Source organism: Ochlerotatus camptorhynchus, unplaced genomic scaffold (genome assembly GCF_037179485.1).
Source record: "Ochlerotatus camptorhynchus isolate MF236.1 unplaced genomic scaffold, CSIRO-AGI_Acam_v1.1 ptg000685l, whole genome shotgun sequence".
NCBI lineage: Eukaryota > Metazoa > Arthropoda > Insecta > Diptera > Culicidae > Ochlerotatus > Ochlerotatus camptorhynchus.
This window is the reverse complement of record NW_027041162.1, coordinates 39988-56327: the sequence shown is the minus strand read 5'-3', so window position 1 is coordinate 56327 and position 16340 is coordinate 39988. Positions and strand designations below refer to the sequence as shown.

The 16340-nt window shown below is 39.3% G+C and overlaps 1 protein-coding gene across 4 annotated transcripts in view; it reads right to left on the bottom strand.

The window, feature by feature from the left end:
- Nucleotides 1-16340, bottom strand: part of GABA-B-R1 (gamma-aminobutyric acid type B receptor subunit 1) — a 159240-nt gene that overhangs the window by 107947 nt on the left and 34953 nt on the right. For all 4 annotated transcript variants that reach the window (XM_065238019.1, XM_065238020.1, XM_065238023.1 and 1 more), the window contains one exon: nt 2878-3020. In XM_065238019.1, coding sequence (XP_065094091.1) covers nt 2878-3020 — 143 coding nt within the window. The remainder of the gene's footprint in view (nt 1-2877; nt 3021-16340) is intronic.

The window sequence follows — 16340 nt, the reverse complement described above, 5'->3', positions numbered from 1 at the left end:
CGGGAAGCGGAGTGCAGCTTTCGTGACCCAGGACACGATGAACGGACAGGTGTACATAAAAGAGTGCCTCCAGAAGTGGCTGCTTCCTCTCCTGAAGGCCCACAACGTCCCAACAATCTTCTGGCCGGATTTGGCCTCATGCCACTACTCCAAGGACGTGCTGAAGTGGTAGGCGGACAATAAGGTCAATTTCGTGCCGAAAATGTTCAACCCTCCCAACACTCCGGAGCTCCGCCCCATCGAGAAGTACTGGGCGATTATGAAGCAGCACCTGCTTAAACGACCTAAGGTAGTGAAGAAAGTCGAGGAACTGAAGAAAGTATGGGTTTACATGCAAAAAACGGTTGATTCACAGGTTGTGCAGAATCTTATGGCCGGGGTTAAGGCCAAGGTGCGGGCATTTGCGTATGGACTGTAAATAAAATACGAGTAAAATGGTAAAATGAAGTTTAAAAGTTATTTCTCAATCCCTGAAAATTTGATGGCAATCGGATGAAAACTCGAATTTTGCGAATCAATTTTGTGTGTGGCAATTTCATCGTGGACACCCTTTAACTTCCACTTTACATGGAACTGCTTCCTTATGATAAGAAATTTGAAATCGACAATTTATTTTTAACAACTGAATGTTTTGATGATAAGGGCTGAATTTGTTTTTGGTTTAGGCTTATCCTGCTGCTCATTTGATGACAAACTTCACTAAAATAGTCAGTTTTTGAAACCGGCTCGGGTCTACGTTCCCACCCGGGAACAAATCCGATTAAATTTTCATGAATAAAAAATCATGATATTAAAAAACTTGCAATCCCATAACATCATGATATTGATTCATGATTTCATGATGGAAACACATGATTTCATAATGCAGCGGAATTATGACCACTACAAGCATTACGTGTACCTGATAAGCTGTGTTCATAAAACGCACTGCATAGGTAGCTCTTATACGCCTTTTGCCTTCCGCCTTTTACAAGAACTGGTAGTCTAGTAGTTGAACTTTAAGTTTAATGATACAGAGGTTCTTGGTTCGAATCCAATCTGATGCTTTATTTTTTTTTTATTTTGGTTTTAAAGCTAAAAATTAAATTCATAAATTTAGTTTATGATTTTAACTCGAATGATTCATGATTTCGGGAATATTGGTTGTGGTTTTGGAGGTTATATTTATCCCCGTGCACTACAAAATAGTTCCAATTCGCACGAATTTGAACTAGGTGCAATTTGAATGATATTGGAATTCAATTCGAATGATAATTTAACATTTGGAATTCGTCATTCGAAAACTTTTACCGTCATCGTTTTATTCGATGTCTGCAACAGTTTTTTTTGTTGCTATCACATGAAATCTTCAATTAAAAATAATGTGTTTCAGTCCTATTCAACACCTTAACGATCATATCAAAGATAGTTCACCAACTATAGTGCATTTTTGTCTTCTAAATTGTACAGGAAACTATTTGGCTGACGAAGCACCTAATATACCCTCAAACTGGATAAGTGTATATAAAGGGTGATACGGTCAAAATTTGGTCAAGGGAAAACGCGTGTAAATCGGTGAAATCGTTTATTTAAAAAATCAAATTAAATTTCTTTTTCAAGTTCAATTAGTATAAAATTCAGGAAAAATATTCAGTTAGGCTTCCGCTTTTCCAAATCCGAATTGCCGGGCCTTACGCTTGACCCCTGCCATCAGATTTTGTACAGCCACCTTGTCCACCTTCTTCGCCGCAGAAAGCCAGTTTGCCTTGAACTGCTGCTCGCCCTTAGCAGTTTTTTTGGTCTTCTTTAGGTTCCGCTTGACAATAGCCCAGTATTTCTCAATTGGGCGGAGCTCTGGCGTGTTGGGAGGGTTCTTGTCCTTGGGAACCACCTGCACGTTGTTGGCGGCGTACCACTCCATGGCCTTTTTACCGTAATGGCAAGATGCCAAATCCGGCCAAAACAGTACGGAACAACCGTGTTTCTTCAGGAAAGGCAGCAGACGTTTATTCAAACACTCTTTCACGTAAATTTCTTGGTTGACAGTCCCGGAAGCTATGAAAATGCTGCTTTTCAAGCCACAGGTACAGATGGCTTGCCAAACCAGATATTTCTTTGCGAACTTTGACAGTTTCATGTGCTTGAAAACATCTGCTACCTTTCCCCTTCCTTTTGCCGTATAAAACTCCTGTCCCGGAAGCTGCTTGTAGTCGGCTTTGACGTAGGTCTCGTCGTCCATTACCACGCAGTCAAACTTCGTCAGCATCGTCGTGTACAGCCTCCGGGATCGCGCTTTGGCCGTCGTATTTTGTTTATCATCGCGATTTGGAGTCACTACCTTCTTGTAAGTCGATAGTCCGGCTCGTTTTTTGGCTCGATGCACGGTTGTAGACGATACACCCAGCTTATTTGCGGCATCTCGGAGAGAGAGGTTAGGGTTTCGCTTGAAACTATCGGCAACTCTCTTTGTCGTCTCAGCGGCTTCCGGTTTTCGATTTCCCCCCGATCCAGACTTCCTGGCTGTCGACAAACGTTCCCCAAACACTTTAATTACATTTGTAACGGTTGATTTGGCAACCTTTAGCGATTTTGCCAACTTTGCGTGCGAGTAGCTCGGATTTTCGCGATGCACGAGCAAAATTTTGATACGCTGCTCTTCTTGCTTGGACGGCATTTTGACAACTGAAGAGTGAATTCCAAAATCAAAATAGGAGCAACATTCTACACACACACACCTTCAAAATGAGGGGTGTTCAGGTTTTTTAAATGCAAAATTGAAAGAAATACGTCAAGTTGATATTGACCAAATTTTGACCGTATCACCCTTTATGCACACGAATAGTAGATAATAATGCCACATATAAGGATTAAGTTTATTATCTCCGGGAAAGCACTTACCTCCGGTGCCGGTGCCATATGTTGAACATGATGAGTGCTAACGCCACTAGAATGCCACAGCTTGAGACGGTGCTCATACAGATAAATAGAGGTAACGAAACAGTCCTCAATACCCTGCGCACGATTGTCCTGTCTTGAGGTACCTAGAATGAAAGAAGGCAGAATTGAGTGTAGATGTGATACGTTATTTCAACACGATACTCTTGAATTTTGTGTAATTCATACGTGGAAGTTTTTATTTTTAAAAGAATCATGACACTTTATTGTTTAGTGTTGCATGTTGCAGGTTAAGAATCATATAATTTGATTTGTTTCAAAAACAATTATTTCGAAACAATACTCATGCAGCTGCTAAGCTTTTTATGTTTGTGTAGCGGGCATTTTACTGACTCTCATCTTAGTTTCCTATACTAGACCTGTGTGCCGCTCATTTCATCGACGGAAACGGTGGCGAAGAAGCTGTTTGACTTTGTTCGGTGGAGGCGTCGTGCATCGGTGTATCACTTTGGTCGTCTTTAAAATATCGCATTTACAACATGAATTCAAGTAAGGTAACATAAATTAATGCTGTCGTTTCCAATTTTTCATAAAAAATTGTTTTTTTTTTTCCTTTGGTTTGTTTTTTCTGTCGATCTTGTTTTCCGTGCTGAGCACCAATGCTACCGACGTGCCAGGAAGGCAGCTCCCACACCTGGACCCTACCTATCGACCCATCAACTCATGAACCGGGGACCAACGGCTTTACTTCCCATCCGAAGGAAGGCGTGATAAGAGATGTTATGCCTCAGAACATCCCGGCGGCGCCGACTGGGATTGAACCCAGGCCTGCTGGGGTGAGAGGTAATCACGCTTACCACTACACCACCGGCGCCGTTCATAAAAAACTGTTGAAAATGTACAAATGAAAAGTGGTAATTTTATCACTGTTTTCATGAAATAAACGTTCTCCCTCGCATTCTCCTTACACCCAGTCGTCATAATCGAGTACCACTGGGTTGCACATCGTTCTGCATGAATCTTAAAACTTATAAAACAGCGTTGCTGTCGTGCCTTAACTCATTTTCGCTTCGGACGGCGAATGAGCAGATTGCAGCACCCCAAACCATGCGCGTAGTTCCCGTCGAGCTCACTAGCTGATGGCAGCGAGCCCCGGCCCCGTCACCTCGATGGTGCAAGCACTCCGAAGTGGATCCCGCTCCATCCGGTTGGGGAAAATTTCCCCTATCTGACGGTAGTGTTAGCATGCGTGGGCGAGCTACCAGTTACTCCAAATCGAGGATCAAATACGTTGTTTACAAAAGCTGATACGTCCCTTCGAAAAAGTAATCAAGAAATACTTTTTGGACTGTGTCCCAATTGCCGAGTTAAATTTAACTCGTGGTTAAACGTGACATTTCGACAGTTATTTTCAATGTTCGAAAATCCCGGTTTTTTCGATCGATCGGTTGCCTATATTCAACTTCTACTCGGTCAGAAATAATCACGCTCGGATAGCGAGGTTATTCGATAACTTTCCATCTGTCACTTTTAACTACGAGTTAAATTTAACTCGCTAATTGGGAAACAGCCATGGAAGTAATATAAAGGACCAGCCATAAATTACGTAGCATTTTTTGACCAACTAACCCCCCTTTCCCTTCGTAGAGTGCTATACCTAATACATGGTCGGTCACATTTTCTGAAACCCCTCCCCTCCTCAACTGCTAAGTTATTTATGTATATTCCCTAAGCGATTATTGAGAAATTGGGCAACAGGGAAAGTCAGTGCTGTGTATCAACATTTATTTTCCTATTTTAATATTCAGGTAGGGCTACCTCAGAATGCTGTAAAAAAGCAAACAAAAAACTGGTTGGACATTTATGCGAAATTTCGTAATTGATCGTGAATATCTCGCTATCAAAACATGTAGACTTGAAATCCCTCCATTTAATTTTTGGTACATCTTTTATCCACCGATTGAATTAAAAAAATACTAAATATAAGTTTTTTTAGATTTCATGCGTTTTATGAACGCAGATCCATTATTTTGCATAAGAAAACGGGGAATTCCTGCGAAATTATCAGACGGTACCTCTATTTATGCTTTTAGATTAGCTATGTAAGTCCATCCGACTTGTAACATTATGCTATAGAACGGTTAGTAAAATTTCGGTTTTTTTTTCTGATGGGGGCACTGCGGATGAACCAACTGTTGTGGTGCTCACCAAGTATCCGACAAGCAGTGCCCTAAACGCGAGGATTTCAAGCGCATCCGAAAACAGGCGTCCACCAACAATCAACCGGGACGAAGGAAGGATAAGGCCCTGGTTTTCAGGGCGGAGGACTTTCCATCTCTTCATGGACAAGCAAATTCACGGGTGAGATCCGCACCCCCTCAAGAAACGTCTGGATCTTCTGCTGGACAAAGCTCTTCATCCCTCCTGGATTCTGGAGACAACCAACAGCTCAAACAAATAATCCCGATCTGTTGTCAGCGGATGAACTGATGGAGATTTTCATCAACATGACCGATGGTCGTAAGTGCCGCAATAAGCCCGAGTGCTCGGTAAGCAGGGTTGCTTCCACTCACTTGCTATAAAAAAATGATTTTCTGAATTTTGAAATCATTCGATGTTATAATGATATTTTGTACTTGTTAGATACAAGAAGCGGATGAAAGGTAAGTGTTTGACACATAAAACCTAGTTGAAGATGCTAATGACTTCACGTAGAAGTAATACTAAAAACATATAGTCAAAGTACATAACTCTGGATGGGAGCATACCATGAATTACTGTCAATGGTCGAAAGGTACCTACCCCACCCGTGTCCCCTCGAGATCGTCAAGTCGACGATGACAGGAGCACATATCGTGGTAGGGGTAAACAATAGTTGCAATTTCCAAACCTACGACTGGATGCCTTTCTTCAAATAACAACTGAAGTGCGGTAAAAAATCGGTAGAACTGTTTCAAACACACAGTTGGTACTTGAGCGGGTCGGTTTTCATCTCTTTTTGCCAGTGGTGGCGGGGGGGGGGGGACACCCCTCACCATCCCTCTCCAAAGGGGGAGTTTGGTAAAGAGAGATGAAAAAACCGATTTGTACCTTCCTTAAAAGTTGTCCTAGCTCGCTTGTCTAATATCTATATACAATCTTCACACTGCCGTACTCTAACGGAACTATCAACTCTATGCTTTCATCTACTCCATCTATCGTATAAAAATTACCACTACAGTCTGTTATTTGAAATTAGCATCTTCAACTATGTAAATCGTTGGCTTCACGTAGAAGTAATACTAAAAACATATAGTCAAAGTACATAAAACCTGTCAATTTCGCTACCAGAGTGTTACAATAAGCGATTTTATGATTCGTGAGCGTTCACTCAGAGTGAGCGCTCGTGAGTCGTAAAATCGCTAATTGTGACTATATGAATTTGACAGCTTTCATGTGTCAAACACTTGCCTTTCAACCTCTTCTTGTATCTAACAAGTACAAAATATGATTATAACATCTAATGATTTCAAAATTCAGAAAATCATGTTTTTATAGCAAGTGAGTGGAAGCAAGCCTGTCGGTAAGTTCATTATCCAGTATGGTGTCTAAACCGTTAACCATCGCTACCTGGAACTAACCGAAACCCGTCTTTTGGTTGCCTGACCACAACATTATCCGGCATGATCGCACCAGCTACAGGGGGGGGGGGGTGTAGCGGTCATCGTCAGAAAGGGAATCAAGTTCTGCACTCTACCCCACAACCGCACTTCAATCATCGAGGCCGTTAGTATGAAGGCGGAATCACCAACCGGAAACGTCCGGTTTACCACTGTTTACTGCCTACGCCAGTGTACCGCAAGCAACGGACTAGGAATCAAATTCAAGAACGATCTGACCGCCATCACCTTTACAAGCTCCCGTTGTGTAAAGACTACCACCATGTCAACTGGATGCCGTACAGACGAATGGTGGACAGCAGCATCGATAAAAATCCACCGCTCGATACCGTCGATGACATCGACCGGGCGTTGAAAGGACTTCAACATGCCGTATCCGTGGCTGAAGAGGCATACGTTCGACAAGTTCCTGTGAGGGGTAAGTTTGTTGCTATTCATTCCCACACAAAATTACTGATTCGGTTGAGAAATGTTCGTAGACGTCAGTTTCAGAGGACTATGTGTACGCAGGAAAAAAACACTTAGGATTAGTGATCTTCCACAAAAAAAAATCTACAAAACAAGCATCGTATTATTCACCTGACCACATCCTTACAATCGCAGGAGAAGGGAAGGAAAGTTATTCCAACATTTACTTAAGAAGGTGCAGGGATCCATACAACCTTCATACACAGACAAACAGACGTAACTCTTTGAAAAACTTGTTCTTGAAAACATAGTATCTCAAAACATATAACCTCAGTAGCGACATCTATCTGGCTTCTCGCGGAAAACAAGCTTGCTCGCTAACTCGAAAACAATATTGCATAAAAGTTCTATAGAATATATAGAAACGTCAAAGTGATCCGATGCCAGCGCTGCGGCGAGTAGTTCGCGGAACTGATAATATTCAAATCAACCGTTAAATGCATGAACGAAGATACACAATGAAGAGTTACGTCTGTTTGTCTGTGCTTCATATATGTTACAGGGAGGGTGAATGATTAAAAAACTCTCTTCGTCAATATAGAGCATTTGATAAATCTGCAATAAAATGGAATATAAATAGATACAATGAAAAGGTCTCACCCGAATGGCCTAGTGACTTTGCAGTGTCATGTTTTCGTAATTTCACCGAAAGCCTTTGTGTTGCTGAGTTTAGCGGAGGGGGAGGTGTTGTTTCCCTCCCTGTCTCCCTCTGGCTACGCCTATGAGTCCTCACTGCACAATAGATGAAGAAAACTACGTGCGGTTGGGAGGAGAAACTTAAAAACACGTCTGCACTGATCGACTACCGATCCGATCAATCACCGAGGATTCGTGGCGTATATGAAGGAAAATAAAAATATATATTTAAAGCCTTTCCCACATGAAAGCATTTCCCACAAGTGCACTATTCAAACTTAATATGCTTCATTTATTTTTCATCTACATAGGGCTTTGATCTAATTTCCGTCCTACTAAGCACAACCCGCGCTTTACCTCCTTTGTTTGAACGGGTTTGAACAAAAAAAAAGGAAAATTTCTCTCAAAGATGACTTCTAAATTTATTCACCTTTCCATATGATAAAGAGTCACAAATTGTTGAGATATTGTTTAAAATCTGATACTGCTTCTTGATTCTAAATTCGTTCTATGAGTTTCAATTCCGTCCAAACGCATTGAAACGCTATTAGATTTTCTTCGTCCTACGGGTAAACGTAGAAAAAGGGGATTCGCTAGGAGCGCTTCTTTTGTTTTGAGAACAATGAGCGTAAATATTCATATAATGCGCTCTAACAGGATTTATGTTGTAGCTAATGAACTAACGCATCTGAACAAACCTATTATTGATTTGTGCATGGTGAAATCATTGATATTATTGATCTTTTCTGATCGATAGAACGGAAATGGGCGATTACGGCGAAGTAGTGTTCTACCCTTTTTCTCTAAAACAAAATAACGAAAATGGGACATAACGCATATCAAAAAAAGTGACAGAGCAGGTGACAGTGTCGGTTAAAGGGATTGAATGCCAAAATGAGGCTTCGTTTTAACTCAAACATAGACGTTACTTTCATGATTTTGTATCAAGTTAGAAACTGGCCACTTCCCCTGGGGTATACAAATCATGTCCGGATGTGTACAATGTGGTCATGGGCACTTGATATAACCTCCATTAAGGTCCCCCCAAACTGGCGCGTTTTGTACGCCGTGGCAGCGAATAAATCGCGTTAACCGCGGTAGCGAAATTCGTCGATGCTGAGCACCAATGCTACCGACGCCAAGAAGGCAGCACCCACACCTGGACCATACCTATCGACCCATCAACTGATGAACCGGGGACCAACGGCTTTACTTCCCTCAGAGATGTTCTGGCTCAGAACATGCCGGTGGCGCCGACTGTGATTGAACCCAGACCTGCTGGGATGAGAGGTTATCACACTTACCACTACACAACCGGCGCCGCTAAAAATTTAAGGATGATAATAGTTCTATTGAATCAATGCGATGTGATTTTCAGAGGATCAGAAATATCAACATACTTGAGGAAACCGTCCTCAATGTTATCATAGAGGTAACTCTAAGACTAGTAGGTCCCGAAGAAAAGTGTTCAACATTTTGGCTCAGCTCTGGTACTATCTTCGGTCCCAAGCTAATCGATGCACCCCTCGAAACATAGGAAATCCACGAACCCCTCATTTTATGTGTCAAACTTTCATAGCGAATCAAAACAAACATAGTTTAGTACTAGAATTTTGACTAGACTAGGGTACGTTAATCGATTTGCTTGGGACCAATAGGCTAGTCAAGTAGTGAGCCAATTTAAAATCGTTAGTTTCCACCGGTTGATGTTATCAAATGAGAACAACCCTGATGAAGAAGGGGCAGGCTCATAGGCGTAGCCAGAGGGGGCAGAGGGGGTGCAACTGCCCCCCTAAACCCAGTAACACAAAGGATTTCGGTAAAATGGACTTCGGCCAAATTTTCCATAGAATTTTTTTTTCGCCTATCCCTATCTCGAAACCTGGCTACGCCCTTGGGAAGGCTCACTTCGGCAAGGATATAAGGGAGAACAGCCCATAATGCACCCCTGGGGTAAAATGCCCACTTTTAGAAAAACAGCGATAACTTTTCCTCAGATGCATTTTCCGGGTAACGGTTTGTGATTGTTTTCAACTGGAGGTTTCACAAATAATTCTTGATCATAAAATCATGTATTGACCTGCTGATTCCTTTAAAAAGTTACATTTTGTGCAAAACAGGACACAGTTGTTAAAATCATCGACTGTAAATTAAGCTTTTAACATCATATATCACAAAAAAAAAATAACAAATTTACGTTTCGTATATTTTTTAGATATTTTACTTGATGAATCACAGTTTAACATTCTATTGAGATTTTGAGACCTTTTTTCTGATGTAACATAAAGAAATAATCATTTGAAATACCGCATCCCTTTGCATTATCTACTTGCAGGGGTTATGGTTTGTTTACCATGGGGTGCATTTTACCCCAATGTTGTGGTGCGTTTTGGCCATTGTTGTCGTGCGTCTTGCCCCAATGTTGGGGTGCATATTGCATCATGAATCAGGCGTTTTGCCCCACTATCATTTTGGAAGCAATTTAGAAAATACCTTGAAAGTCATGGAAAATCATCCTTTTGTAGTTCTAAATCACTCGATCTTTGTAGAAAACATGGTGATGAACCAAACGCCATTACTTTCTTCTTGATTTTAGCTTCCATTCGCCAGCCATTGACGATTTTGCTTAAAGGGTGCGTTTTGCACCATCCTACCCTACACTTTGTACTCGACCGTTAAGAACTGGGAGACAGCAAACTCATTAGCTTGCTTCAGGTTGTTATTGTTATTGATTGAAAAACAATAAAATAAAATGATAGGGGAAATGGATGTAATTTCGGCCTAAATACCCCTAATTTGGGCCCATACATAAAATCAGCAATCGACTTAATTTTCAATAGCGACCAAAAATATCCAGAAATACCGTCGTAATTCATCTTGATAAAATTGATAAATAGCTGAATTTTAGCGATGGGCCCAATCTTAGATTCATTGGCCAACATAAGAGCCATTTCCCATATAAAGTTTATTTTCATCAAAAATGTAAAATGTTTTGGGTCGCCAAAAAGGTAACAAGGTAAATCCAGATTACTGACCGTCTTCCTGGAACCGTATTGTGTGGGTGCTCCTTTGACTGATGGATCACGAGATCGACTTTCATGTAGAAAATCTAATTACAGATTACACTAAACATTATTGAAAGCTAAATAGTATAAAAGTTACGCTAAATTGCAACTCTCCGTACCGACGCAACGGTCAGTATAAAGGGAAAGAATGCAAACTTAGTATAAAAATTGTTTATACATAGAAAAGTATAAAGTGAGTGTGTGTATAGTTTGTTTACTGTTTGATTATTCATAGAATGTGTTTGATTGCTGTCATTTTAAAATTAGTGTTATTTGTTTTTGTTTGAAAAGGAAAACAATCGTCACGTTAATAAACTTTATTTTCCAATATGACAAATAAAAATATTTCGTTGTCCTGTTAAAATCGCCGTCACGACGCGTTGGCAAAATATTTAGCTGGGATAGACCAAATCATCATTGTTCGCGTTGTTGACTATTCTAGGCATCTTCCATAACATTTTATATGTTGTCATTTGCATTCAGCAAAAGAACTTCGTGGCTCTTTTAATCGAATCCTTCTGTTCCAATTCCCGTTATTTTCCTGGAGAGCTCATTAGCGCGTCCGGAAGGACTGTGATCGTTTCCGTGAATGCAGATGATTATCTTCAAATTCTCGTCTTGGGGTTTCAAAGAAGTAGCATTGTATAATGTTTTCTATTCTTAGAGATGTTGTCAAATGTCTTGGTACACCGCTAGAAAAGATTTCTGTCGGGCCATCTATGATAACTGATAGACAAGTAAAACACAGGCATTTCTCAAAATCGGATAAAGTGAGGTTGTGATTATGGAAGCTAAGACATTAATTTTATGTCTGGAGAAATAATTATTCAGAATGTTTTTTAACCAGAAAATCATTACTTTCATGTTTATGTTTCGCTATGATATTTTTCACCTAAATAAACATCAAAACTTTTTCGAAGCAATCGGAGACCGGTCGACACGAAACAAGCGCATATTTTGCTCAAAGATTATGCTAATTTATGATTTAGTCTCTTGTTTTCATTTTTAGTGTAAAATAAAATCTAAAACCTGATTACTTTTTAGGCTAACCGATGTATAATCAATGTTTATACCTTAAATGTATTAAATTTAATCATTCTTGGAATAATATTATTTTTGAGTGTAGATTTGATTAAAGCTTGGATTATAGCTACAAAGGTGACACTCAAGGAAGAAGTGTTAGTTTGTTTACACAAATGAACTATGACGATTGTAAATGGCAAGTTTTGCTATAACCAATGCTCCTCGTGTTTATTCGCAAAATTCACATCAAATTCAATTTTTTGCAATTCACAATTGCATTCAATTTGTCAAGACATTTGTGATTAGCATACACCTTTCGTTCATATGAAACAGGTTCAAATCCGACCGTATTTTTTTTTATGGCACTTTTAATGGCAAAATAGTGAACTTTTCATGGACATTAGCTTCAAATAACTCACCAACACTAGCGCACCGTTAGTACTTGACCACCTATACATACTCCCTTCTTGTAACGGCAGCCAGCCTATTGATGTAGGCACTCACTTATGATGACGATGATCCTTGCGTGAGTATGCGTGACCACGTTCCGATGATGCGCAAAATGTTTTGTCAACCGCAAACGATTAATTTTCCCTTACGATGATTTCGGCCTAAATGTCCCTAATTTGGGCCCATACTTAAATTCAACAATCGCCTAAATTTTCAATAGCGACCAAAAACATCCATTAGTACCGTCCAAATGAAACGTTCATATAGATAAAATGAATAAATAGCGGATTTTTAGCGATGGGCCCAATCTTAGATCCATAGGCCAACATAAGAGCCATTTTCCCTGTATTTTCTTCTCACAAAACTTTACTTAATTAGTCGGGAGCTAGCCGGAAATCATTCATAGCTGAGAATTTACAATGGACAATGGACTTTTTTTTAGATTAATATTGAAAAAGAACTAGTATCCAATGAAGAAACAATATGTTTTTTAGATTGTAATTTCCATATAATTTAATCGGTTTGTGCACAGTCAGTTTCTAACCAAATGAATTAACATTTTAGGATTTGCCAATCAGCACCCAATTTGAATCCGTTTGAGCACTGTTTCATTTTGGGTGCTTTGCCCTATAAAAAAAGCTCGAGCTGAGCGATAGCAATGCTACACAGCAAACAATTAATTTTAATAGGGGTAATGGATGTAATGTCGGTCTAAATGCTCTTAATTTGGACCCATACATAAAATCAGATATCGACTAAATTTTCAATATTGACCAAAAATATCCATTAGTACCGTCCCAATGACGCGTTAATCTAGATAAAATTGATAAATAGCAGATTTTTAGTGATGGGCCCAATCTTAGAGCATTATTGCCATTTCCCCTATCACATCAAAGTGGATGTACTTCAATCGTGTCGAAAATATGGTGTTATACACAGTTAGAAATTATCGCCGACTTCAGTAATTTTTACCGAAATCTGAACAGCTTGTTCGGTAAAATTTATGCAATTCAATTCAATTGCTTTTCAGCTACTTTGAAACTAAATCTCCACTAAAATGACAAGATTTGATCATTTAAACAAGGTTGAACAAGTTTTAGAATTTTCAAATTCAATAGCCTTTAAAATGAAGGTCAAAGTTTTACCGAACGTTCAACTGTTATGATTTCGGTAAAATTTACCGAACATGAAAACAAAATCTTAGTGTGTATTACTTTCCAAAAAGTATATTACTTGCCAAAAAGTGCATTTACCGAACATGAAAACAAACGTGACTACTAAAATCTCAAAAAGATATTCTCACAAATATATTCCACGCAACCAGGAATTTTAAAACTATTAGACGCTACAATCAAGGTTGCAAATACTCATTTCAGCTAAAATAATGTTTTTCGGAATAATAAAACCAAAAGATGGTATGATGGCATGTTTTACTTGTAACTTACAAGAAGAGGTTACAAAGTATGCGTTAGAAGCATAAAACCTGTAAATTTTGCTTTCTATGAGTCACAATCAGCGATTTTCTGATCGCTGAGTGAGTGAGTGAGTGAGTGAGTGAGTTTGTGAAAAATCGCTGATTGTGACTCTCATGAAGTGAAATAAACAGGTTTAATATGTCAAACACATTCTTTGCAACCTCTTCTTGTATCCTACCAATTCAAAATTTGATCATGGCATCTAATTATTTCATAATTTAGAAAAACATTGTTTTAGCTGAAATGAGTATTTGCAACCTTGGCTATAATGATACTCTGCAGACACAAGAGGAGGCCAAAAAGCAAGCGTCCGACACACAAAACCCGCCAAATCCACTTGCAGTCACAATCAACGATTCTACGAATCGCAAGCGCTCACGAATCATAAAACCACCGACTGCGGCACTCTGAAATCGAAATTGACAGGCTCTATGCGTCAAACACCCGCCCTCCAATCTCCACCCGCATCCAACAGCACAAATCTCCATTACAACATCTAACGAATTCAAAACTCCGAAAATCACTCATCTATAGCAAGTGAGTGGAAGCAACCCTGCATGCAACCATTCTTCATGATACACTTTTTCTGTCTATCTTTCTATTGGGCCTGTGGACATGCGTTAGCTTCGAAACTTCTAACCAAACTGGGAAAACTTTCAGATCACAAAACAAAAACTTGGAAAAAAAAAAGCTTTCAAAGGTTATTACAAGAAAAATAAATATTGATTATTAAACGCAAAAACGAGCAAATAATATTAAATCTCTTGTATTGTATGCTAATGCTAATTGACTGTAACAAAAACAATATGCTTAAATAAAATAAAATATTAATAAAATGATATGCAAAATTTACTAGAAGATCATTACTTTATTGGTGAGATGTTTCTAATAAGCCCTCCCAATTCCTCTGTATACAGAACAAATCTGAAACTATAATCAGAATTGCTCAGTCTGCATGAAGCAGCCGATTTCTTCAAGGAAGTTCTATTAACAACCAAGAATTAATCGTTTGAGGCATACTGAAGCATTAAGAAGGTGATATGTGTCACTATAGGAAATCATCATCGTTGCAAATATAAAGAAATTAACCTCCATGTCCATGGGGAGGGGGTATGCAATTTCAATTTCAGCCAATTTCAAACAAAAACTCTTCAGACCCACCATGATCACAGATAAAGGAAACTTTAAAGTACAAAAACATCACTGAAGATATCAAACGTCTAAAACCAGAAACAAAGAATATCTTGACTCGATCTCAACATGTGAAAATTGTGCGCTCGACAAATTACAGCATGAACGTGGCTCTTCGACATTTTGTCTAAGATAAAATTGTAGAAAACTGATAGATGGTATCGAAACAAGTGAAAAAATAAACAGGAACGAACTCACCAAATGAACGATGGTTTGCACGTGAAGCCAATACTTGAAAGACTGTTGCAACTCCTAATTCTAGCTAAACATTTCACAACATTCCGTCGGATCTTCAAAGAAGCTCTTGCACCTGGCTCCAATCAGAATCATCGGGCCAGATTGCCAATCGCCTAATAAAAGTTCTGATGAAAAGGATTATGATAAACGATAACACTTTCGACTGCATTTCCAACCGATCACTTTCACTTTCTTCCCAACTGTTATACACCTACACTTAGGATACAAAAAACAACACCCACCACCGGATCATGGACGAGAAGGGAAATTTGTAATGGGACACCCACCTGTTGCGCCATTCATCGCACTCATCAGTCACCCGCGTCCAGCGCAAGTGACGCCGACGCACAGGACTGCAACGCCTGTCATCTGCGAACAACTCGAGTGAAATTTCTCGTACACGGCGAATGAGAACGACCCAAATTTGAATTTAGTTCACTCATAATCACCAAAAGTGCAGGAACTCAGCGATGACTAAAATTTGTGTCATGGTTTCCTGTGGAAAACCTAAAAAATCTGCCGGAAAATGAGGAAATTGACGAAAATTTTATTCAGCTTCGGATTTGGTATTCATTGGTACTACAATAGACTGAGTGAATCCAATCTTTACTATTCTCAAATTCGGGAATTTTTCCCTGGAAAATCCTGGGAAAACATGAGGCAAATTTACTCATCGCTGAGTTCCTGCACTTTTGGCGATTAAGAGTGAACTAAACTCAAATTTGGGTTGTTCTCATTCGCCGTGTATTCCTCTGGTGCCCTGCACGCTAACTCCAAAGTTCCCATTAATGAAAAAAAAAAAATTACTCGTTTTCAAGCAAAGTGGCTTAACTCATGAAATGAGTAAAACCGGTTTTAATCATTAATGATTAGTAAACGAATACGTCAAAAATGGGTATTTTGTACCCTTCTTGCTTTTTCGGAAATGTATGAAGAGTACCCATTTTATTGATTTACTTTTTGCTTCATGGGAATACCTGTCATCAAACCGATGTATTTCTTTAAGAAAACCTGAAATCCTATAAAAACAATTCATACTCTTTATTGGACATAACTATTAGCACAATATCACACAAATAATCAATAGCATCCACTGGGAATCGGTCTACGAGATTTACTGCTCATTCAGCTTGTTCGGACCCTTCTGTAAACGTCATTTCTTCCTCTTTGAAAATCATTGCTAACCTGAAACGGAACTCATACTTAGAACAAATACAATTTTCATCATAATTACACATACAATTCTTACCACGATATCAGAT